Here is a 25,886-nt window from a genome sequence, read left to right as displayed (position 1 = left end):
AAAGCATCCAGCACAAATCCTGACACTGTAGATATCCATAATATTATTTTTTCCTTTCCCCCTCCATTGTTTATAGAATATTTACCTTTGGATTTCTTAGAACAAGGTCTCCTTATCACACGCCTAGAGTTCAGCTTGTTGGAGGCAGAAATGGTCTTTCCCATTTTTTTTTTTTTTTGCATCAGTACTTAAATTACTACATGTCTTTAGGTGGTGATCATGAGGCTGTTGTGTAATAAAATGAATGGACAACTAAAAGATTTATTGTAGCATTACACTAGATACACATTTACATATTGAGGTATAGATATTTTTTTGGCCTCAGTTCTCAGGAAAGCCTTCCCTAATCTCCTGAATTCAATTTCCCCTCTTAAATGCTCTGAAAGCATGTGTCTCAATTTTAAATTTGTTTGGAATGACTTGTTCATAAATGTCTCTCTTTCAACCAAAAGCTCCATGAACGTAAGGAACTATATCTCTTTTCCCTCACAATCACATCCTTAGAGGTCAGCGGAGTTCCTGATATCCAGTAAGCCGTCTAATTGATGTTAGTTCAAACAAAGAGTGAATGAATGAATGAATGAATGAACAACGTATATTTCACCAAGGAAGAAAATGGATGCTCTATGGTTAAGTCAGAAAGACTTAAAGTCTACGAAAAGGTAATCTGACCCACGCGTCTTACCTTGTGATTCTGTATTTGAGCCTGTAAGGCATCTTTACTTTTGGGTTGTTTTAAGTGGTCATGAGCAAGCTTTTCCTTTCCAATAGCCACTAGTTCCACCATGCCTTGCAATAAGGCATCTTGCTGGCTCTCAGTGATGAAAGGGCTGCTGAGTTCTGTGTACCGAGCTCTCAAGATTCCCCACATACTGTCAAGCACATCCTGAAAAGAAAGAACGTTTTCAATCAACCACGAAAATAATCCAGATGGAGAACAAAGCTAAACTCTCTTTGGAGAACAAACCTGAACTCTCTTTCTGGAAGAACAAGAAGTCTCACTGCTTATAATCATAGCGATTCACTGACCGAATGTTTTCTGCTCACACATACCTCTAATTTGTAAACCTCTTGCAGTAACACATAAGGTAAACGAAGCCTCTCCCCTTCGTCTCTTAGTTTTGCCACTCGGCTCTCGGAGTTCTGCAGCTCCACTGTATACGCATCTGCTTTCTACAGTGAGAGACAATGCAAAAAAGCAAACCCTTTCAGAAGCCAGAGAAGTGCACATATTCATTGTAAAAGAATGAAACTGTACAGAAAAAATTAAGGGAAAAATGAAAGTCCCACTTCTCCTCCCTCACCTCCAGCTTCTCCCGGAAAATTCATCTCCAACACGTTTGAAGCATGGACCAGAAGCACATGTGCACATCCTTAAACTTAATGAACGCACACATCACTCCGTTCTGCAAGCTGCCTCCTTACTTACCAGCTGCTCTACAAATCAGTACAAATACCGGACTCCTTGCAAATGGACACACACTGCTTTTCTAAGAGTCTGCCCTTAATGGCTTCTGGGCTATCGAAGCGTTTTTAGTTCAAGCAGTGCTGCTAGGTCCATCCTTGAGTATTTATATACACGTTTCTCTATGCCCTTGTCTTCCTTCCTTAGGATAAGTGCAACACCTATAGCACTATCTGTCCACAGAAGGTCCTCAATTCATACTTGCTGAATAAATGAATGAAGTGAGCCTACTGTGGGTGGAAGCACATTCACACGTAAAATTCTGATTTATAGCCAACCGATCCTGAGAAGCTGGACAAATTCTCCTCCCGAGAGAATGGGGGCCTCATTTCCTAATACTCTCACTGACCCTGCACAAACTTCCATTTTTGCCTGGTTGATAGGTGACCATGGTGTTGTGTCGGTTTAATTTACTCTTCATAAGGTACTACTTATGAGATATTTTTAAAGGTCCACATAAAGAGTTCTCGTTTCTATTTGTTTACTCTAGCCTTGCCACTGCTCCCAAAGGAAAGTGCTTCAGAAACACAGCTTCTACACAAAACTCTTTGGTCCAAGGTCAGATCAGTGTAATTGTTTTGACTTGATTACCTGAAGCTGTTCATCAATACTCTGGCCACTAATTTCATTCAAAGACTGTTGTAAAGATGTTTTATTCTTAGTAAGTTGATCATACAATCGCTTTATTTCATTCTGTATAGGAAGATAAATGCAACAAACAGTAAGAATCTCATGCGGGCCCCTTTAATACCTTACAAAAAATTTAGCCGTCCTTTAATTTTTATGCTAACAGAAGTTCCAAACATATACCAAAATAGAGGAATTGCCTAGCTTTAACGATTATTGACTTGTGACTGGTCATCTCTGCTCTGTGCCCTCCCCTGAGCCTTCTTAACTATATCTAATCTCCTTCCCCTCAGAATATTTTGAAACAAATCACAGATATTTCATCACGGTAAGTTTCAGTATGTGTTTTTAAAAGATAAAGATTCCTCCCTTTAAAAACAGTACAAAATTGGGGCGCCTGAGTGGCTCAGTCGGTGAAGCGTCCAACTTCAGCTCAGGTCATGATCTTACAGCTTGGGAGTTCGAGCCCCACGTCGGGCTGTGCTGACAGCTCAGAGCTTGGAGCCTGCTTTGGATTCTGTGCCTCCCTCTCTCTCTGCCCCTCCCCTGCAAGCTTTCTGTTTCTCTCTCCCTCTCTCTCTCAAAAATAAACGTTAAAAAAAATTTTTTTTTAATATTACAAATCAACAACCATTCCCTAGTATCATTAGCTATAGGAAAGGGTTCACATTTCTCTAATTAGCTATAATTTTTCCTTTTGGTTTGTTTGAATTGGAATCTAAATGAGGTCCAGGTTGCAAGGGACTAATACATGTGTTAAGTCTCTTGTGATCTGCAGGCTCCCCAACCATCTCTCTTGTTTATTCCTGGGGTTTTGCGTGGGATGGTGAAAACACAGGTCTTTTACTCTATACAGCTTCCCACGGTCTGCATTTGGCTGACCCCCCCCCCCCACACTGCTGCAATGCTCTTCTCTTGTGTCTATTTTACGTGATCAGATTGAGGTTTGACTTTACGGGCAAGACTCCTTCATAAGTGGTGTTGTGTTTCATTTCTTTTTCTCTAGTTAGGAAACTACTAGAATTGTCTGTCTGCTTGCCTCAAGTCTGTCCTCTAATCCACAGTAGTTAACAGCCAGGTGAATCTACCTGAAACATACACAGATTGTCCTTCTTTTGCTCAAAAACTTTAATGGTCGGGGTGTGTGGGTGGCTCAGTCAGTTAAGGGATCGACTTCGGCTCACGTCATGATCTCACAGCTTGTGACTTTGATCCCTGCATCAGGCTCTGTGCTGATAGCTCAGAGCCTGGAGCCTGCTTCGGATTCTGTGTCTCCCTCTGTCTCTCTACCCCTCCCTTGCTCATGCTCTGTCTCTTTCTTCTCAAAAATAAATAAAAACATTAAAAAAATTAAAAAAAAAAAACTTTAATGGCTCCCTGTTACTGAGAAATCCTCCCCTAGGACAATCATTAATGACTAAATGTAACACAGGAAAGAAACGGTTCATTAGCCCGATCTAACAAATTCATACCACAACTTTGGGAAGGACCTCGCTTTCAAATGGTCTCCAAACACAGGCACCGAACTAATCTAAAGACCTTCACAGAAAGAAACTCTCACCACTTTCCTTAGCAATTCCTAATCATGACTGCCACCAGGAATAGGAATGAATAGAAATTAACATGAAACAGTGCCAAAGTAGGCTGAGCGCCTAGCCCTGTACCTGATAACTGCGGTTATAGTCGAGGCCAGCTTTTAGGGACTTGCTCCTAGAGGCAGCTGTGGCCTGGGTGTGCTCCAGGTAGACTTGGAGGTTATTAAAACATTCATGGAACAAGTCGGCGTTCTTCCCAGACCAAGTCATGGCTTTCAAAAGATCATCCTTCTTATCACCCATAGCTAAGTAAAGTTTTTTCAACTCGAGAGCCAGTGTCTGCGAAGAGGTGAGAAGGAAAGACACAGTGAATAGACTCTGACTTTAAGAGGCTTCAGCTCTGGCTTAAACAGCGGGCTGTTTGCAGCAACGGCCAACACATGGGCTTATTGGAAATTCCTTACCTCGTAGTGCGCCTGCCGAGCACAGACATCCTCTCTGAAGAGCCCAGGTGTCTGCAGCATCTCCTCCACGCTGGCAAGGCACTGACTGAGGGTCAGAAATAGTTCAAATAATTTTTTATCCAAATTTATGTATGTTTCTTCTGTCATGTTTTCCTGAATCGAGAGGAAAAAAGAAAAAAATAAATATTAGGATTCCTTGCCTTCCTAAGCCTCCATTTTCCCTGGTTTTGTTATGGTTTACAATTTACGTTATACTTTTTTTTTTTTTTTAATTTTTTTTTTTAACGTTTATATATTTTTGAGACAGAGAGAGAGAGAGAGACAAAGCATGAACAGGGGAGGAGCAGAGAGAGAGGGAGACACAGAATTGGAAGCAGGCTCCAGGCTCTGAGCCATCAGCCCAGAGCCCGACGCGGGGCTCGAACTCACGGACCGCGAGATCGTGACCTGAGCTGAAGTTGGACGCTTAACCGACTGAGCCACCCAGGCGCCCCTACGTTATACTCTTTTATAATTGGTTGTTTTGAACACTTTGTGAATCAGGTAGAAGAATAAACAAATATAATTAAGATGTTAAGTCTGAGAAAAACAAGTTTAAGAAACTCAACGCTTGGTAGTGAGTAACCATTGAAATGGAATTAAAAGGTAAATAACAAGATGAAGGACTTCCTTAGCGGGGCCATCCATGTGGGAGTCTCGTCCCAAGGAAAGCATACTATCCCTCTTCCCACGGCTCCCTGCCTCCCACATTGTAAGGTAGGAGAAAGTGGGTTAATGGAATCAAGTACAGCCTGGAGAAGGAAAAGAAGACATTTGAAAGGGATGATTGGGAAGAGGTACAGTATCTTAAAGATAGATGGTAGGCACGGCATGGTAACTACAGTTAATAAATACTGTGTTACATATTTGAAAGTTGTCAAGAGAGTAGATCTTACAAGTTCTCATTTCAGGAAAAACATTTTTATAACTGTATGTGGTGATGCATGTTAGATTCATTGTGGTGATCATTTCACAAAATATACAAATATTGAATCATTATGGTGGACACCTGAAGCTAATATGTCAGTTGCATCTCAATAAAAAAAAGATATGGATGGGCTGTGGAGTGGGGGTGGAAATTAGAAGTGTTATATATGGGCTGATTGTGAGAATTAAGGCCATCCTTAGATGTACAACTTCAAGGGAGGCACCTAGGGTTGTGCGATTGTGTCCTAGTGAGTTTGGGAGCCACAAGGTATCCTTATATTTTAGCATAAGCTGTTGGAGCCACCTCTTTTTCTTTACCAATGAACACTCTGAATTCTTGACCAGGTACAAGATATTTAGAAGCATGTGAAAGCTAGCAATCACCCCAATTTAGATTCTATTTCCTATGGTCTTCTCTGGTTGATACTTAACATTACCCAGCACACCGTTTCAGCATTCAGCTTAGTCAAGGTTGGAAATTTTGTCAATACTCCCCGCCTTCCTTACCCTTCCAATCACAGAGCACCACTGCAGACAGTACTAATCAACAACGATCCTCGTTCCTGCCGATCTTAGACTTGGGTTCAATGATCTTTGTACATGGTGGTCTCGGCAGGTGCTACCACATTCATCAGAGTTGGCAAGACATAAACTCTACTTGCAATTCTAGGACCCATTCCACCATGGATTCTACCATTTATTCAATTTAAAAAATGATGGCTAATTTACAATGTCACATTTCCCTTCTTTTTTGATATTGCGGTGAGGAAAATATGTAATGTGAAGCTGCTACCTGGGTCTGAAGATTATTTGCCTCTTGACGCAGGTCTTCAAGCTGTGTGGTATATGTTTTCAGTTCTTCAGTTGTTGGGTATCTGAAGTTATACACACTCACACTGGGTAGAATACTCATATTTGTGGCAACCTATATGAAAAAAGAGAAACCTCATTACAATTTGAGATCCTGCTGCTGTTAACATTAAACAGCAAAAATGCTTTTTCACGTGCTATCTTCCAAATTACTTTCTTGGTAAATGTTTTTGTCTACCTTGTCACTTGTAAGAAAAATTTAAATTTTAAATATTGTGGACAGCTTTGAAAGGTCATGAAAAGCTTTACTTAGACACTTGAGGGTCTATTGAGATAACAAAATGAGGCAAGATAAACCATAACTTGAAAATAGAGTAAAATCACTACTGTTTCAATTTGGTAGCAATGCCATTCATGTTATGAGGTTAGCGGTTTCTCTTCCCATTTATTGGTAGACCCCTGGTATAGAGCCAACTCTTAGAATAGTCCCCTCCAGGTACAGACTTGCATCTTGATCTGTTATTGGAAAGCTAAATAAGCATTAAAAATTAGCTGTGACTCTAGAAGACAGAAAGATTCAGAGTTAATTCCCTTTTCAAATTAGAAAACTAATAAATACAAAGAAACAGAGTGGGGTGGTGTCAGATTTTGCCTGGGGAAAAGAACTGATGATGTTCTGCGGTTGGAAAGAGAACAATATACGTGTTACAGTGTGTATGATGAGGAGAAACCAAGACTAAAGCCAATGAGTTTAATTCAACATCAATAGGCCAGGAAAGGTTCTCGGCAGAATAGAACAGGAAAGTTCCCACCAGACTGGAGAACTGGGCAACAGGCGGTAACCTTTGCCCAGGCAGGTTGGGTGCAAAGTTGAAGGCAGAAGCTCGATAGCTGTGACCAACAGTGTTAATCTGCTCACGGGCTCCCTGCTCAGAGAGAAATCCAGCAGCAGCTGGCCCAGTATAATTAAGAATTGTGACGGCAGTAAGACAGCGTGTTTGTGGGACACAGGTACCTGGCACACTGTAGATTCCAAATCATCTTGATGAATGAATGACGCTAATATAGCATTGTGCCATTAAAACATTAAACAATTAAAACAGTTAACAATTAAAACATTAAAAAAGTGTTTCTTAAAAAAAAAACAAACCATATTATTCATTCCTTTATTCATTCAACATATTGAAACTGAGACTTCACAATGTTTCAGATACTGTGCCAGGCCCTCAAATGTGAACCAGGCAGACGTGGTCTTTTCTTCCTATACCACTTAATGGGGAATACAGACAAATAAACAGGTACTCAGTATCGTAAGAGCTGTGATTAGGGAAGCTCAGAGTGCCACAAAAGCACAAAGGAGTGGCACTTCACGCAGACTTCCAGGAGGGTGAAAAAGGGTCGGCCAGATGAAAAAGCCACTTGGCATCTTCGCTTTCTGAAAACCAACGATTTTATTTCCGCCTAACGCGGAACACGTATACGGGTACTTAATAAATGCTTGTTGCATTTTCAAAGACAAACGTGTTTATTTATGATTTACACCGCATGTTTATTTATGATTTACACCGTGTGCGTCACAGCCACTGACCTGAGGCTGCACAAGCTGAGGTAGCGGTAGCCCGATCTTTGATGACAGTTCGTGACGTAAATATTGCCACTTATCCCCACTTTGGCCCTGAGTTGACAAGACCGAGTCTGGAGCATCCTTTGCGGGGCTAGATGCCTTAATGCTTTTAAAGGGAAATAAAAGGTGAAAAGAATAATCAACAGATAATTTTGGTTGCATTCGGTAAGAGTTTTAGAAGTGATTTAAGAAGAAATGCTCTGAGTTCTCCCAACCATAGCTGAATGTCCAACTCTAAAAATGTCTTACCTCTCAGATGATTTCTGAGTTGTATCTTTATCAGGTTGGCAAAACTGGGGCCGTATTTTCTTAGCATTAAATTCTACGAATTTGATGAAATCTTTCTGTTCCGTTGGTTTTAACTCCAGGACCTATCATTGAATGAGATTCAAATGGTCCAGTCAAAGTTTTCCAATTACAGCCAACGGTTTCTTCTGTTGAGAGCATCTCATTTTGAACCATTTCCTAAATTATTATCTACTATTTCCCTTTCTTGCTTGCTTGTTCCCCTTAACTTTTATTTCTCAAAAACCTACTTCAAGTATTCACACAATGATCAAGTAAATATTACAATATATGCTACACATATGGAAAGTCCCCTAAAATATGCAAAACACGTTTAGAAACAATAGGGAAAGAGGTGTTACGGTTAGAGAGTAAGTCCCCCTGAAGGTATTTACTTAGTTTGAAATAAGATGCAAGTCAATAAAATAGCAAAGTTAGAGTGTCCCCACCTGCAGAAGGCGAAAGCAAGGTGGGTGTTGCAGTAAATGCTTACCACTCACACACACCCTCCAGGAGCAGTTTGGTACTTAGTTCAAAGGGAAATTCCATACAGAAACCTTTATTCTTATCCTTATATCTGTTAAGGGCTACAATTACCTGTTGCTGCTGGAAATCTTTTTGTCTGCTGAATTGTGGCCTTTCACTTACAACAGGTTCAAGTTCAGAAAGGTTATCTGGTTGGAGATCATTTTGATGCTCTGAAGGTTTCTTTAGTGTGGCAGAATGCTGCAAAACATTTTATGATGGTACACTATTTAAAAAATGACTCCCTTTATTTTAGTTCTACTAAAGAGACCGCATAATGGGAAAGTTTTATATGAAGTGACTAGGTTTCATTATTTATTACAAGTATATACTATGATTTAAGGCAGCTGTTTCAAAACAACTTCAAAAAACCATTACGTTTGATGAAGTGGTCATTTTATTTATTTTTTTAATTGTTTATTTTTGAGAGAGAGACAGAGTGCGAGCAGGGGAGGGCCGGAGAGAGAGGGAGACACAGAATCCGAAGCAGGCTCCAGGCTCTGAGCTGTCAGCACAGAGCCCGACGTGGGGCTTGAACTCACGGGGTGTGAGATCACGACCCGAGCCAAAGTCGGATGCTTGACCGACTGAGCCACCCAGGCGCCCCTGAAGTGGTCATTTAATTTTCTCAGTGTAATTCATCCAATGAATTACTAAAAACTAGGAAATGTATTGCTTCTCTGTTTTAAGAACAAAGTAAAACACACACACACACCCCGAAAAGAGAAATAGTACTAACGCTTATAAATGCAAATTTCCCATAGGTCCAAAACATTTTTTAAAAAGAGAGGACATATGAGGATGAAAGGGGAACCACAGAGTCTGTGTATCTGCAGCCAATCTTATTTCTGTGAATGTAAGTCCTTTGAGTAGGAACCACCATCTCCTAAGTATAGATGCAAATCTTATATAGTAAGGCTCTACTCATAAGACACGCATTTGCATTTATACAGAATGCTTTTAAAAGTCACGAGAACAGTTCAACTGCATGACACTTCCATCAGTATATGTATTTGTAAATAACAGAACGTATCCTGGAAACAGTTTTTCTATTTCTGATGTCTAACTTTAAGCTTCTCAAAAAAAATTTTAACCTTCACTATTGGCGCTTCATTTTCCAGTCAAGTGGGGTGACACATTACCTTTAAACCTTATCTTTCTTTTACGAACAGGGCTTACACCACACCTCATTACCAGTGAGAACCATCAATCCAGTCAAACCAACCCAACGCCGTCCCTAACAAGAGCCTAGGTAGGAAAACTGCAGGGCAAAATGGAATCAGTAACACAAGTCAGTGCAACCTTCCCTTACAGTTTGAAGATGCTTCATTCTCTCTTACGTAGTAGAATTTCTTCTGTGGCTGTCTTATCACCTCTGCCAGAATTCCTTCCTGGTGGTTCTATCAGATCATCTACCCACTCACGTCTATACGTGGCCGTGTCTTACCTGGTCTTCACTGTATTTCTCCTGAAGCATGATCTGGACTTTTTCCAAATTGCACTTCACAGTCTTTAGCTTCAAGGAAAGAGCTTCAGCCTCCTGATGAGTGGCCCCACTGTCTCCCGGCCCCCGATCTTTGCAGCTCTCTAGCAGAGACGCAACCTTGTGCTCGATTTCTGTTAGCATGGCCTTGGAAACAAAATCGTTTCATCATTCAAGGTTTTGGTCTTGAACAAGTATTATACTCTACGATGAGTCAGATTCACTCTCTCTACCTACCGTACACAACAAGTCTCGGAAACACAGACTGGAAGGGACCTTGGGAAAACAACAAGGACGATTTCCACATAACCCTGAGCTTTTGGACAGGGGTGCCACTGAGCCAACCCAACTTGCAGACGTCACTCCCCACAATAATCTAAGTGACTCCATAATCACTTTAGAAAATACAGCTGAACATATCCAGCACAGCATAGTGGTTAAGAACACAGACCCTGGGGCGCCTGGCTGGCTCCGTTGGAAGAGCTTGCGACTCTTGATCTTAAGGGTAGTGAGTTCGAGCCCCGTGGTGGGTGTAGATTACTTAAGTAAACAAATAAACGTAAAAACAAAAACACAGACACTGGAACTAGACTCTGTGAGGTCAGATCCCAGCCCTGCCACTTAGCAGCCGGGTAAACGTGGGCACCTTCCTTTGTACGAGTGTGCCTTCAGTCGTCTGTAAAATGGGGGTAATAACAGAACTTACCTCCTAAGGGTCCCTTGGAGGAGTTAAGAGTTAAAATCCATTCGCTCTGGCCAGTGCTCGACTACTATCATTTTCTCCCCTCTATCCTAACCTTTTCCTGTTGCAATCCGAGTGTTGAGTAGTAATAATAATAAACAGACAAAATTTGCACGGAAGTCTTTGAAAGTTCTTTCCCTTGATCTTTGCCTCCTCTTTTTCAAGTCAAATAAACTTCCAAAACATCCGAAGAAGATCACAGAAGAAATAATTTGGAACTTAAAACACTTAGTCATTGATACCACTGGCCAATTTACACACAGGTCTAAAAATAAATCAGCCAGATGAAGTAAGTTTCCCTGTAAGTCAATGTCACTGTATTCCTCCCAACAGATCAAGTTTGCTGTCTCCTGTGGCTCTGGAGCCCACGCGGTCACGTCAACTGACTGGTATACCATATGGCAGCAACATGCAAACTCACATTCTAGCCCCGGGATCACTGGGGCTAAAACTTGGTGTGTGCCTGAGAAGTTGTTCAGCTCTTTGAGAGAAACTTAGGAAAAACTGTCCTTAAAACAGATTTTCAAACAATCTATTCTTATAACTCCTCTATCCAAGCAAACTACTTGTATCCTGTACAGACTCTTCTAAGCATAAACAATATGGAATCACAGATCTTAGAGTGGCTAGAAAGAGAATGTACTATAATTTTGTGCTCTTTTCCTCCATTCAGGTTTTTTTTTTTTCCTTAAAGCAAGAGCGAGAGAATGAGTGGAGCAGAGAGAGAGGGAGAGAGACAGAATCCTAAGCAGGCTCCCAACTGTCGGTGCAGAGCCCGACGCAGGGCTTGAATTCACAAACCACGAGATCATGACCTGAGCTGAAATCAAGAGTCGGACGCTTAACCAACTGAGCCACCCAGGTGCCCACCATTTAGCTTTTTAAAAATGTTTGAGAGACGGAGAGCGAGCGAGCACGTGCACACGCTAGCATGAGCTGGGGAGGGGCAGAGAGAGAGAGAGAGAGAGAGAGAGAGAGAGAGAGAGAGAGAGAGAATCCCACGCAGGCTCCAGGCTGTCAGCACAGAGACCCAACACGGGGCCGATCTCACAAACCGCGGTCAAACCAGGTGGGACACTTTATATGCTGACAGCTGACCCCAAAACATTGAGCCAATCAGACAGAATTATCAGACATTAGCGGATCCAGAGTTTTCCAGGATGACATAATTTTTGCCGGCATAACAGAGAAACAAAACAATAGCTGTTTTGATTCACATGTTTTTAATAATCAAGGCTGAACATTTCTTCTCAAATATTAAATTACCAAATATAATTTGTTCTCGACTTATCCGTTTGTTCCTCTCCTTGGACCTTCTCCCACGGGGAACTTAATGTTTTTTACAGACTACTATAAGTCTTCTTATAGGTTTCAGTATTAAGTTGCGCATGCCATGGTGTTATATAAATGAGCCAAAGATGGCACCTGCGTATTGGTCCCTATGTTGCTTATTTTTTCACAGCAGGCCAGCACCATTAGCTCCAATCCTACTGGCACCAAACTCAAAGCGGGACCCTCCATCTGCCTGCCATGGTTAAGACAAACCCTGGGGCTCTAGAAGACCGTAGCCTCTCTTGCCCCCTGGAACTCTCTGACGTCACCTAGATACACGAGCCCCTCTGGATTCCTTGCTCCCCTGAGTGTTCCTTTGCCCTCCTCCCCTTCCAGGTCGGGGTCCCACCGCCATTCCAAGCCACAGCCTCTAAAAGGGCGCCTGAAGAGAGGGACTTTCCCATCCCTTAAGATCCTGCCCAAATGTTGCCCAAATAAAGTTTGCTGTGTGCTGCTGCCATCTTGTGGTTGTGTCCTTCCCTTGAGCAGCCCCCACATACTTGAACTCTCTACAAGTGGCCGTGGGAAGGGATTCTCTCCGGTGACCTAGGAATCCGCATAGGGTCTACCCAATTGGTTTATCGATCCCAGATGGCTGAAGTGGCTGGGACTCAACGTCTCCAACACCTCAAGGTTCAATTCAGCACAATGCTGCCCGGTGCGGTAGCACCTTTTCCAGACTCCCCCGTGCCTCGTCATCCAGGCCAAGCAGTGGTGCTAGTATTTAAGTGAACCCATCCCATCAAGAGCTGACTTTTGGGGTCAGAGGTGGGGAGCTGCCTGGGGAAGGAGGTCAGCCTGCCCACCTGGGTCCCCCACATGAGGCAGGCGCTGGATATTGTAAGACTATGGGCCTGAGTGGAGAAAGGACGAACAAGGTTGGGCTCCCTCCGACCCCAAAACGGGCTCCAGTGGGAGGAGCTCCCTGTGGCCGGGCCAGTGTGATGGGGTACTCTCGGAGGAAGTCTTCATTCCTGGCGTCTGCTATGGCAGACACGTGAGCCAATCAGACATCGGGCCAAAGCTGGTCTCTGCACCCTTGGAGAAGACACCTCAGCCATCGTGACACTCCATTATGCTGCCGTGATGTCATCCTTCTGGCTTCTCTCTGGAGGGATACAGGGATCCCAACCTTCGGGCTGAGTCAGCAGCACTACTCAAAGTGACTAAAGGCAAGTTTATATACCTGTCTCTTCCCCACGCCCCAGCCCTAAGAAAGAGTAGGAGCATTCACAGTAAAATGCAGCAAAGCCCTTTTACACTGTACGTGCAATCTTGCAAATAACGATATTCGGTTTCATTTCAGATGAATGAAAATTCAAAGAACTTATTATGAAAATAAGTAACAGCATTTATCGAGCACTTTTTATATACTTGATACACTAGACACTGGTTCTTGTACCTTATCTCCTTTAACCCTGTCAAAGTCCTAGGAGACAACCTACCCCATGAGAAAAACGAGGTGAAAAGCCAATATCCTCAAGTTCACAGTTAACGTGAGTGGGGGCTGGACCTGGACTCTAGATTCTAGAGCTCTTACCACGATCGTCTCTCCAAATGCCCCGATTACGTAAACCTCCTCAAAGAATTACCCAGAGGACAAAAAGTTGAGGCCAAGACAAACACAGGGGGCAGAGTAACAGGAAGAGACACACTGCTGCTTTAAAGGAAATTCACCCATTCTTGGCAGGTGATTGGTGAAGAGGCAGGCCACCAACTCCGGCCCATCGGCCTTACCTGGCACCCTACCAGCTGCTGTTCCACCAACTGCTGCATGTCCGCGTTTAATGTTTCCGGCTCGAATGCCACGTTGGCTTGGTGCAGCCACAGCTCCAGCTCGGCCACCTGGGTCTTGCAAGCATGGAGGATGTCTGCAGGCTTGAGCCCGGGTTTCTCCACCGTGGCCTCAAAGTCCCCGTGCTCGTCAGAAAAGCCCAGAGCTGCGGCCTTGAGAGGTCGTGTGGCGCCCTAAGATAAACCCAAGGATAATCCAGCAGTGAAAAGCCACGGAGTCCAAAGTTTTCAGAGCTGAACTCGCAAGAACCTGTGAACTTCCAGCATTTCCCCAGTTAAAAGAAAACAAATAAGGGCAGAAGAAATAAGAAAGAGAAAAGAGAAATGCACCTCCACGTTCATGGCAACAATCACGTGACCCGGTGCCCCAGGTTTCCAAGGAGCTGATCTGCATGTACACAGGTAGTGTTCCCAGGCACGGAGGACGCAAATGGGCTCGCAGTTCATTAAACAGCAAGTGGGCCCCAGGAGACAGGTGAGTGTGAGGGGAGAGGGTGTGCATGTGGGTGTGTGTGTCTGAAACTTTTCAGCGAATTGGCCAGCGTTCGAATTTGTGTGACACATGATTAAGCAATGCTTACATTGCTGTGAGCTCTGATCTAACAAAAAAAAGGGCTCTTGACACACGGGCTGGGATACAAGGTTACGTTAGAGTAGGTTAGAAATATTTTAGCGCTTCCCCCCCCCCCCAACATACATGCTACTACTCATCTAAATTTCTCCCTATTAAAAGTAGCTTGAGTCAAATAAAGAGCTTCGGTGGGGTAATCTGGACATTTTCCTCCTATCCTTCAGAGAGAATACCTGAAACAAATTTTCACTATCTAGATACTCAAATATTATTAAGGACTAGATGCTTCTAGTAAAAGCATGATGTAGGACATGTTCTGTTTACACTGAAAATACCTGGGTTGCTTATCAGTCCAAAAGAAAAATGTCTTCCAGATACCAAGTCCAGGCATTCTATTAATAATATATTAGATATTTTCAATTTGGAAGTAAAAGATGATCTGATACAGAGACATATTTGCTTCCAACATCCTTTTCCAGAATATTGGAAGATTCTATCGACCGTTCTAGAGAAATGCCTCTAGGAATAAGGATCGGTGTTTTGCACTAAAAATTATTGATCTCAATAAATATTTTATCAATTACGATTATGCTGAAATACGAAGTTTTCTATATAAGACTCTGCTAACATTAGCATCTAATAAGGCACAATTCTGGCCGCAAATTTCTAATGGGGATTGTTCACAAGTGTATACCCTCCTTCAACTCAAATGCACATTTCCCACTGTCTGTAGAATTTTATTTAAACAGAGAGCTTTCAGTACAACAGAAGTAAACAAAATAGGCAGGTGGTAACAAAAACATGCAGGGTGTGAAAATATTCCTTTTTCACACACATGGGGAGTATCAGGAAAGCTGGCTTAGCAGAAGTTCCCCTTGACCATTAACTTCACATATGGTTGCTCTTTTCTGCCAAAACGCACTTTCTCCCTTGCCTTCATCAGTATTTTTTTTTTCAAGAATCCCCTTCTTAAGGAGGTCTTCCCTTGCCCTGTGATTCTCGGCAGAGTCGGGTCTACGCTTGGATTCAGCTGGCTTCAATTTTCTTTTTGAATTCTGGTTTTTTTAAATGTTTATTTATTTTGAGAGAGAGCAAGCAGGGGAGGGACAACGAGAGAGAGAGAGAGACAGACAGACAGACAGAGAATCCCAAGTGGGCTCCATGCTGTCAGTGCGCAGCCCCACGAGGGGCCCCACGTGGGGCCCCACGCGGGGCTTGAACTCACGAACCGTGAGATCATGACCTGACGCTTAACCCACTGAGCCACCCAGGTGCCCTTTAATTGATTTCTTTTAAAAAGCAACACTTGTGTGATTGTACGGCCAGACACCCAATTGCTAGTCATCTGATTGTTTTCTAGTTTTCAGGTATTGCTATAATTTAGTGGCAAAGCTTTTAGGATCCTCTTTTTTTTTTTTTTTTTTGTCACCTGAGGTAACAATCAGTAATATTAATTAATTAGTCTGTAATAACAGATTTACCATCCATCCACCTTCTTTATTTATTCAAAAACATGATCGGAGCACCTAATCGTATACCACACACATTTTTTAATGGCAATATTGAATTTCTTTGCTTTTTCACTCACTGAATTAATCAGAAAACAAGGAAGCTGGATCACTAATCTGGGTTTTATTTGCTAGTTATTTAAAACCGAAAAGAATCCAAAGGTGAATGGGAGAAAAAAAAGAACATTTGCAACCATAGAAACCGCAATAGCTAAAGGTGGCCTGGGAAACCTGCCAGTAACCAGTTCATCCACCTCTTTTCATAGTCAAAGAAACCCAAGTTCGTTTACCGCTTAAGCAATTCACACACCTCCCTTTTCACCACATTGCTTCTCAGAAGCTCAGGCCCAGACATAAGTTGTTCGCCTGAGGTCACAAGGCTCTGTTATCTTTTAGCCTAGAGTCTACAGTTTTTTCCACAATCACACCCCTGCTGAATATCTTCTCTAAATGATAGCCCCAAATTCTAAAAGCAGAAATGATTTAAGTGGGTATTTTATGACTGCACATCTTGAGGGGCTAAAAAGTATTACCACCATTTCTTGTTAAAGAGAATCATGGCATTTCTACCGCGTAATTGTAAATTAAACGACCTAACTCTCTTTTGGGCTCTAGGGCCAGACCCCCATGCTAAGTGTGATACACAGATCCTCTCATTATCGCCCACCACAAGCCTTCATTATTTCCAGTGCACAGATGAGGAAATTGAGGCACAGAGAGGTGATTCAGATTGCCTGTGGTCACCCAACAAGTAAGCAGAAGCAGGATTCAATCCCTGATTTGCATTATGCCTTGGGGTCTCCAAGTCCACATTCTTCTCGTGACCTTGCCAATGCTCTCGAATCTAATTTGCCTCTCAGTTCGTGAATGTCCTACTGCTTGGTTTCCGCAGCAACAGGATTCCGTTAAAATGCAGGTGAATTTTCTGGCGGTGGCTGTATGTCATGCCAAAATACCAACCCTTTAAATTTACCCCTTAATATTTTACAGTCAATTCTACAAATGCCCATAGGTCCCCCCCGCCCCCCCGCCCCCGCGAGCACCACAACACACACACACAAACACTTGTTCTGAAAGGCAGGATTGCCTGGCTCAAGTGCAATACCCAAGTGCACCTGCACGAACACTAGCCACGCCGCCGGGATGGCGTGGTAGCAGTGTATTCTGAGGCCAAACCTACCCGGGTTTCACGTCTTTCAGTACTAAACGTTTGAATTAGGAAGGCAGTTGGGAATAGCCTAGGTTTGACTCCTCACTCCTCCATTCACCAGCTGTACCTCCACTCTTTAAATTTTGATTCCCTCATTTGTAAACTTACGGTAGCTACTAATCTACCGTATTTAATCTGAGGAATAAGCAGCAAGCCTAAATGCTTCTTATGGGATAGGCAGTTAATCAATATTAGCTCCCCTCCACCTCCGGGGCCCTCATCAGTTATGTCTACAGAAGAAAGAAATAGTTGTTAGTGGAAAGGCTTGTTCATCCTGACAAATAGGTAGCAAGCGGTAAATGATTCATCGCTCTGTGCCGTGCTTACTTTCGATGTCAACATCGATGGCAAAACTTCCAGTTCTCCAGCTTCACGGCACACGTGAAAATGTTAAAGTTCACAAAGAACTCTTGGCTTGATACACCAAATATTGCAGAACACAGAAAGCTGGTCATCCCTGGGTGCTCGTCCAGGTGCCTGAGTAGTTTGCTTGTTACCAACAGGGACTTACCTCTTCTGTTTGGTTGGGACTCAGGGAAAATTCTGGGCCTTGCTCAGCGTTTACGGAGTCTGGCGCAAGAACTTGTGCCATAGCATTCTCACATGTGCTTATTTTCTCAGTAGCCTCCTGGAAAGAAAAGAACCAGAGGTCCAGAAAATTTCCTGCCCTTGCTGCCAGGTGAGTTACTTTTCCTGCGCTAGCTCATTTTACATTCTCGCATGGTTGCAGAAACGTCCAGAAAAGTCAAGCACATGTAGAGAAAAGTTTATTCGTTAGGAAAAAAACCAAAAAACCAAAACAAAAAAAAACAAAAAAACCCAACTTCCTCAAGTTTGTCTTTATTTGAAAGACTTAAATTTTCCAAAGCTCTCTAGCAAATGAGCATATAAGGAAATCTACAGAATTCTGTATTTAAGTGGATTAACATGAGAACTAAAATTAAATGAAATTATATGGTAAAGGCATTTCAAATAATAGGGGAAAAGATCAATTTACTAAATTTGGGAACTAGTCAGGTATTTCACAAAAAAAATAACTGAATCTTTGTCTTACTTCTAATAATGGATTCTAATTGTATCTAAATTTAAATGTAAAAGTTATACTCTAAGAATTCTTGAAAAAAAAAAAAGAGTGAATCTTTTCTAATCTAGGAGTGGGGAAGGACTTTGAAAGCATGAAAATAAAAGGAAACACTCCTGGTATTAGCAGCCTAAGAAATAAAATAATAGTATTACCACAAAAAGCATCATAACTGAAGTTAAAAATAAAACAACAAACTGGATAACAGCTTACAATGTGTTAATATCCTTAATATATTAGTTACTCTTATAAGTCAGTAAGGAAAACATCAACCCTTTTGTAGAGAAAAAAGTCAAATGGCATGAACAAGCAGTTCATAAAAGAAGAATACAAAAGTCAATAAACACTTAGATAGTCAACATTCTTAGAATATAAATGTAATTTAGACCACTGGAGAAGTTTGGCTAAAGTTGAAAATATCCAATATCAGCTTGAGGTCAAGAAAGAGGCATTTCTATGTACTCCTGGCAGGAATAAAATTGATACAGTCTTTCTAGAGGGCAGTTTAAGAATATGGGTTATATTTTAAATGGATATATACTCTGATCCAGCACTCCCATTTATTAGGTTAACCAAGGTTAAACAATGGGAAAATAGGATATATACACAAATAATTAACATCACGTGGTGGGAAAGGTGTGGCTGTTCTAATCGACCAATCTTGCTCGTTCTACTTACAAGTTGCATGATCTTAGACAAGACAACTGGAACTCTGAGCCTTTACTTTATCTTTAAAGTGGGAATATAACCTACCTCACTCATGCATGTGATTACCAAGCAAGATGACATATATAAAGCATCTAGCAGTTCCTAACAAAACATTACTTTTTGGCTTCTTGTAGTGAAAACGATCGCTGCTATTAGAAAGGTAACAACCAAGAACTAAAGGGAAAGCTTAGATAAATTGGAAAGGGAGGACAGGATCATGAAGAATCTGGGATGCCAGGCTAAGAAGAATGCATTTTAGTAGATAATCAGAATCCATGAAAGATTTCAGCATAGCAGTAATAGTTTTTAGGAAAAGTCATCAGTGACTATTGTAGAAGATGTATATTTTATTTTAGGAAAAATAACTAGAGGCGGTAAACCCAAATAGAAGGCTACTCCAACAAAAGTCCAGGGCAGAAGTCACAATTGCCTGGAATAGGATGATGGCAAAATCATGGGAGGAGAAGAATGTAAAGATTGAATGGACATCACCTGGCCACTGTTTAGATATGAAAGTGAGGTATCTAAGAGGACTCTGAAGTTCGTCTTAGACTCTGAGGGAACAGTGGTGCTATAAACAGACGTCGAAAAATTAGGAGGAACTAGTTTTGAAGGAAACTTGATAAAATGGGTTTGAGATGAAAGAAAAGACATGCAAAAAGAGAAATCTATCAGGAAGGTAGAAATGTAAAACAGAATTAAAGGAAAGGTCAAGACAAGAGATTTGATGGGATCACGGCAGAGGGACGGGCAGAGGGACGACCAAACCTGTGGGAGGAGATAAAACTGCCCTGAGGGAAACGAGAAGGAAGAGAACAGAACACTGCTACATCACCTGGATGGGGCAAGTGAAAGGGATGGGGGAGGGGCTGCAGGTAGGTGAGACAAGAAAGTGCAGAATTAAGAAAGTCAAAGGGTCCCTCATTTCAGGAAGAGATGTTGCTAGGGACTAATGCTGGAGAGATCAATAAAGATGAGGACAAACAAAGGGGCACTGAACTGATGTTCCAGAAGGTCAATGGCAGTTTGAATAGAGCCAGGGGCAAAAACTTGATTACAAAAGGGGCCAAAGGTGAGGAGGCCAAGTAAAGATTTTTTTTTTTTTTTTTAATTTTTTTTTTCAACGTTTTTAATTTATTTTTGGGACAGAGAGAGACAGAGCATGAACGGGGGAGGGGCAGAGAGAGAGGGAGACACAGAATCGGAAACAGGCTCCAGGCTCCGAGCCATTAGCCCAGAGCCTGACGCGGGGCTCGAACTCACGGACCGCGAGATCGTGACCTGGCTGAAGTCGGACGCTTAACCGACTGCGCCACCCAGGCGCCCCAAGATTTTGAGAGGTGAATGAGAAGCAACACAGTAATTGACTGACCCGGAAGCAGGATCAAGAAAGTCAATGCATTGAAGTACCAAGCTGAGCCCCGTACAGGACAGAAACACGTAAAACATGACGTTGTTGCCATTCACCAAACCGTGTCAGGTGTACGCATAAAAATGTGGTAAGTCATAGGTGAGGTTCAGCATGCTGTCAGAATGAAGGGAGACAGCAGAGGTTTCTTGGAGGAAGTCAAAGTTGAGATGGCCTTTGTGGATGAGGAGGAAGTCTACCTCCTGGGGAGGGGGAGACCGAATACTTCTCAGACTGAGAGGGAAGGAACCAGTCAAGAGGCAGAGACTGGAGCTACAGGTCTAGGCAGAACCCTGTGTGGAGGTGTCACGAAACAAGTGGCCTGGGGGCTAGGGCAGAGGGTAGCCCTGGACAGGAGATGGGAACAGGAGGCATTATGGATCATAATGATGCTGGGATGTTTCAGGCACAAGGGGAAAACATCGCTTTCACATTAATTTCTGATGATTTTCTAGGTTGAGGGCATTTGCCCTCTAGTTTGAGAGGTTGGAGAAGATTTAGAAGGTCATAGAGCAAAACAGACATGAATACGCATTATGCACTACTCTGTTCAAAAAGAGGATTATGGGGAGACCCCTCGCCACAATGACTTCCAAAAGAGAGGCGTGTTAGATGCTTTGAAACACTACAGTGAACCTTTTGAAGGGGGGCTCCTTTGAGTTATCTGTTGTGTTAGTCTCAATTCTCACATATGGAGTGCTCAGAAAATACTCTCCTGTTATCACCAAGCACCCAATAGAACTGCAAATAATAAGCAAGTACTTGGCTGTTTTTGAATTTGTGAAGACATAAAGGTGAGAAACTTAAAAAAATTCAGCCCGGACAGCTTCCCTCCCTAAACAATGTTTCAAACAAGAAATTCTTCGGACTTACTTCCCTTACTATCCCTGCCAGCTCCCAACCACGGAGTGTATTCTACTCAAAACTACCTGAATGATCGTTCCAGAGGATGAGGATGCTCTGTCTTCCTCCATGTCCTGGTCGTGCTTGCAGAGTAAAGACCAAGATCCGGAAGATCGCTCTGCCGTCTTCTCTCCATTCTAACACAGTAACCAACTGATTAGCAAAGAAGTAATTTCCTACCAACCTAAGAGCATCCTACTCCTCTCTCACACAAAACTCAGTTCACCAGGCAGTACGACTGTAGCCCTTAATTCCCCCTCTCCCTCCATTTGTCATCTCCTTCTCTGGCTAACTAAATCGTAGGGGTCCAAATGGGCTTGCTCTTCCCGAAGCCTAAAAAATACTCTGAAAAGTTGGAAGGCAGCTCACAGCACTCAAAAAAGGATCTTTAAAACCGTGCTTTAGGAATTTAATCTGCTTTGGTAAATGTAACCTTAAACGCCATCTTTAAAATAACAGCCTGATAAACGTGTATTCTTGCTACTGTCAGAGACAGACAATGGTTATGGTAAATAGATCAGCTCAGAGGCAAACGCAGGTCTTAAATTAGAACCATGCTGCCTCCACTCTCCTCTCGCCCCGGAGCCTCCTCGGTTCTCATAATTGCCTCTGCCGTGGGGGGACACAATCAGATTACAAAGTTGTCTGATGGACTGAGCTGCAGTAAGCCTGTACTCTCCCTTGCCCTATCTACTCGGTTCCAGTGGCCTCGTCTTTAGGAAAGCAGGTGGTTCTGTGTGACAATGGAGCTATTTAACAATCCATAAAATGAGCACAGAAAGCGTCTAGCGATTACACGTGAGATAGAGAGACGATAAATTGGTGCAATTTTCTTCTCTTCGGCACAAGAGCCACTATAACTTTTGTCTTTAGGGTATGAAATGGAAATTGATACCAGGTAAGACAATTGTAAATTGTCTCATTCAATCAGCTCTAATGAAGCGGGAAGGATCAGTAGAAGCGTTAAGTTGCTAACGCAACTCTTCATATCCTTGGCAATGCTGTCTCAGACGAAAAAAGAAACCTGGAAGAATAAAGTTCTAAAGAGCACACTAGAAGCGCCCACCAGACAACACACTCTCAAAATTTCAGAGAATGTACTCGGAAGTCAGGATATGACCGAGAACTTCATTTTCTCCCATATGCCAACAAGTGTGTGTGGTTTACATTTATCCCACTCAGGCATGAAGTAGATTCAGATGCACTTAACGTTAATAATGTAAGAGAACAGCTTCAATCACCCTTATAAAACATCGGCATTCAATTTAAAAATCCTTGTGTTCCTATTCATTGTAAGCTCTTCCCATTGACCTTCTTTTAGAGATTTCGGTTCTAACGAAACTTGATGAGAAAATCAGGTTCCTTACTTCACTCTTCAGGGAGCTCTCTTCCGCCTCTTCCTTGAGCGCCGGCAGGAAAGACATGGAACTTTTGTTCAACTGAAAGGCACAGCACAAATACTTGCAGCCAGGTTGCAGTTCAACATCATCAGGATCCTGGCCTGGCTGGGCTTTTATGCAGCTAATTTTTCACTCGCTTGATTCAAGATGCCCACCCACCCAAGCAGCCTCCGGGTGAGGCAACTTTCAGCTAATCCCGCCACATATCATGACTCGGTCAAATCTTTGATCATTTTCACCTGCATTGCCCTCTCTGGCCCCTCATCCATCACTTGAGAACGTGATCCCCTGGTGTGGACTCAGGGGGCTTAGAGTGGTGTTGGATCCATTTCTGAGTTTGCACTGGGCTGATTGGTGAGGACAAAGACACTTCACGGGTGACTCCCACCCACCTGCCCGTGGAATTTCATACACACCTCCTTCAGTAACTCAGGCATAAAAATTCCGGGTTGAGTCCAGAACAGACACACCCCAAGGGTTTATATTCCCTAGCGAGCAATCTCAGGCACAGTATCTCCACTTTAAAAAATTCCTGTAGGCCATCGACATAGATGCCACAGGTTTTTCAGCTGGAAAAATAACCCCAATTTAATACTCTCGTGAAAAAGCGGGACCAGCATTAGCCTAAAGTCTTACCCACCTTCCACTCAGAGCCCTCCCTCTCAGCCACTCCTTCCTCTTCTGAGGTTCCGGTTGATGGCATTTCTTGTTCCAATTCCTGCTGGTCTCGCTGTAAATGCTGGTGAAGGTTTAGTATGGCAGCCTTCAGGTCCACCAACAGGTCCTCTTTCTTCTGGTTCAAACTCAGAATCTGCTGTTCCATACCTTCAATTTCTCCCTGTGCGGAGAGAGAGTTTGCATTGCATTGGGCGGTCTGAGGCCTGTGCATGCCCCCGGGAGCTGTGTCGTTCGGTAGAAGGCAGGACGAGTTTCCTATGCTGTTTGGCAGGCAGCACCAGGAGCGAGTGTCTGCCTTGGCACAGGTCCTCCCCATCCTGGCAGCGTTTCCAAGTGACCTGGTGAGCACTTATGAGCTCACTTATAGGATGACTTAGGCTCACCTGACACTTGGTCTATCAATTCTCTGGGAGGAGGGTCAAGCCAAGGCTCAGAGATTTGTAACAAGCTTCGTGGGGGGCCTGGCATATGCAGTCACCGATCTAGTGGCAACAGGACTGACTACCCAAATTCACAGGCTCAGGGCCTGGGAAGCTTCTCAGGAGATCTGTAAGCAGACTAACATTCAGGAACCACTGAGAGAAAACAGGGTGAGAAATCTCAGGCTTCCGTCATTGCTTCCGAAGCGTTCTTTCGTATTACCGAATTCGTTTACTTTTTCCTCACAAAGTTTCCTACCAAATGGGAATAAACAAGCAAATAAAGGTAGTGTGAAGTGTCACTTACCATGGGAATGATGGATAGATGATTTCAAGCTTTATAAAGTGACTTTAAAAATTTGTATGATTGGGGGCCCCTTGCCTGGCTCAGTCGGCTAAGCGTCTGACTTCGGCTCAGGTCATGATCTCGCGGTTTGTGAGTTTGAGCCCCACACGGGGCTCTCTGCTGTCAGTACAGAGCCTGCTTCGGATCCTCTGTCCCCCACCTCTCTCTGTCCCTTCCCTGCTCTCGCATATGTGCTCTCTCTCTCTCTCTCTCAAAAATGAATAAACAAAAAAAGCTTTTAAAATTTCTTGTCTGATTGATGTGTGGGAATAAAATGTCTTATATGTGGGTAGAAGTAGTTTGTCCATCTAAGACAAATATAGAATATCAGAATCGTAGATTTGGAGGAGAGAGCAGGTGTCTGATCTAGCATCCTCCTCTCTAGCACCCCTGAAAGGCATCATTCCATCTCTGCATGAGCCTTGCAGCGAACGCTGCATCAGAAGACAACCTGCTCCTTATCAGCAAAGCTTCCCGTATTGGAGTTCTGTTCCTAATACAGTCCTTAAACTCCTGTTCATTTGTTTCCTCCTTCCTTCTTTCTTTCCATCTATCGATCCATCCATCCTACACACATTCATAGAATCATTACTTTTTTTTTTTTTTTTTTACAGAGAAATTTACTATGTCTCCAAGTATAAGTGAGGGTTCTGAAGTCCAGAGAGGTGATTTTTCCAGGGCTGCAGCTCGCCAGTGACAGAGCACAGACCTGGACTTCCTGACATCCCACCTCCACGGTCTCCTGCTCCTGCCTACATTTGGACACCAATAACCCTCGTCTGTCTGAAGTCAAATTTCTTGTGATTGCTTTGGGAAACGATAACTGAATTAAAAAGGAGTTGGCAGTGCTGTGTGCGTGTGTCCATTTTCAATAAACACTAAACTTCAGAGGTATAATGCCTCCCAGCAGACATAATACTGTAGCCATTGGAAGAACCCTAAGTGAAAAAAAAAAAAGAACAGTCTGCATACCACAATTATGGATGCACAGTAGGGCACAGAGCAGCCATTCTCAAAGTGGCATCTGCAGACTGCTGGGGGTTCACATTCTATGAGGTCAAGGTCATTTTCAAAATAATAGTAAAACGTGATTTGCCCTTTTCACTCTGTTGACATTTTTCACTATATGCTACGACAAAAGCAGTGGTGGGTACAACCACTGACATTTTATACAAATCAAGGCAGGGACATCAACTATATGAGTTACTAGATTATTCACTCTCATGTGCTTAACTGTAAAAAAAAAAGAAAAAGCCAGTTCACTTAAGAATACCCTAGAGATGGGGTGCCTGGGTGGCTCAGTCGGTTGAGCAGCTGACTTCGGCTCAGGTCACGATCTCGCAGTCCGTGAGTTCGAGCCCCGTGTCGCGCTCTGTGCTGACAGCTCAGAGCCTGGAGCCTGTTTCGGATTCTGTGTCTCCCTCTCTCTGACCCTCCCCCATTCATGCTCTGTCTCTCTCTGTCTCAAAAATAAATAAACGTTAAAAAAAATTTTTTTTTTTTTAAAAAGAATACCCTAGAGAAAGAACATGCATTTCTAATATTCTGTGGGACACAACAGAAAGCACGCATAAAGCTCTTTCCCTGTGTGCCCAAGTATGATGGCTGAGAAAAAGCTCTGTGTGATTATTTACGTTTTGAGCTGAACTACATTTTCATACAACGCTATTTTTACTTGGAAAAAAACAGCTACTAAGCTATACATATATATAAATACTAACAGATTTTTCTGAAGAGATAAATGTTAATATTAATAAATGTGAATTTTTAACACTGACTACTGAAATGTGGACATATTTGGAGTATCTATGTAACTAGCAAAACGGTATTTTTCTTTTTTAAAAAAATTTTTTTTTTTTTAACGTTTTATTTATTTTTGAGACCGGGAGAGACAGAGCATGAACAGGGGAGGGTCAGAGAGAGGGAGACACAGAATCCGAAACAGGCTCCAGGCTCTGCGCTGTCAGCACAGAGCCTGATGCGGGGCTCGAACTCACAGACC

At 42.8% G+C, this 25,886-nt stretch overlaps 1 protein-coding gene and 1 long non-coding RNA gene across 4 annotated transcripts in view; one reads left to right on the top strand and one right to left on the bottom strand.

The window, feature by feature from the left end:
- Positions 1 to 25,886, bottom strand: part of SYNE2 (spectrin repeat containing nuclear envelope protein 2) — a 283,558-nt gene that overhangs the window by 88,074 nt on the left and 169,598 nt on the right. For all 3 annotated transcript variants that reach the window (XM_042989863.1, XM_042989864.1, XM_042989865.1), the window contains 15 exons: positions 23,082 to 23,279; positions 22,409 to 22,480; positions 21,068 to 21,178; positions 17,453 to 17,569; positions 13,596 to 13,826; positions 9,749 to 9,931; positions 8,374 to 8,502; positions 7,741 to 7,862; positions 7,456 to 7,597; positions 5,851 to 5,982; positions 4,092 to 4,244; positions 3,757 to 3,966; positions 2,057 to 2,158; positions 1,054 to 1,173; positions 686 to 886 (listed from right to left, as the gene is read on the bottom strand). In XM_042989863.1, coding sequence (XP_042845797.1) covers positions 686 to 886; positions 1,054 to 1,173; positions 2,057 to 2,158; positions 3,757 to 3,966; positions 4,092 to 4,244; positions 5,851 to 5,982; positions 7,456 to 7,597; positions 7,741 to 7,862; positions 8,374 to 8,502; positions 9,749 to 9,931; positions 13,596 to 13,826; positions 17,453 to 17,569; positions 21,068 to 21,178; positions 22,409 to 22,480; positions 23,082 to 23,279 — 2,223 coding nt within the window. The remainder of the gene's footprint in view (positions 1 to 685; positions 887 to 1,053; positions 1,174 to 2,056; positions 2,159 to 3,756; positions 3,967 to 4,091; positions 4,245 to 5,850; positions 5,983 to 7,455; positions 7,598 to 7,740; positions 7,863 to 8,373; positions 8,503 to 9,748; positions 9,932 to 13,595; positions 13,827 to 17,452; positions 17,570 to 21,067; positions 21,179 to 22,408; positions 22,481 to 23,081; positions 23,280 to 25,886) is intronic.
- LOC122239629 lies at positions 13,736 to 24,711 on the top strand. Its single transcript, XR_006218909.1, has 3 exons — positions 13,736 to 14,127; positions 17,563 to 17,620; positions 24,499 to 24,711. It is a non-coding gene; the product is annotated as an uncharacterized LOC122239629 (long non-coding RNA).

This window comes from Panthera tigris, chromosome B3 (assembly GCF_018350195.1).
Source record: "Panthera tigris isolate Pti1 chromosome B3, P.tigris_Pti1_mat1.1, whole genome shotgun sequence".
Classification (NCBI taxonomy): domain Eukaryota; kingdom Metazoa; phylum Chordata; class Mammalia; order Carnivora; family Felidae; genus Panthera; species Panthera tigris.
Note: the sequence above shows the minus strand (reverse complement) of the source record. Positions and strands in the feature narration are given on the sequence as shown.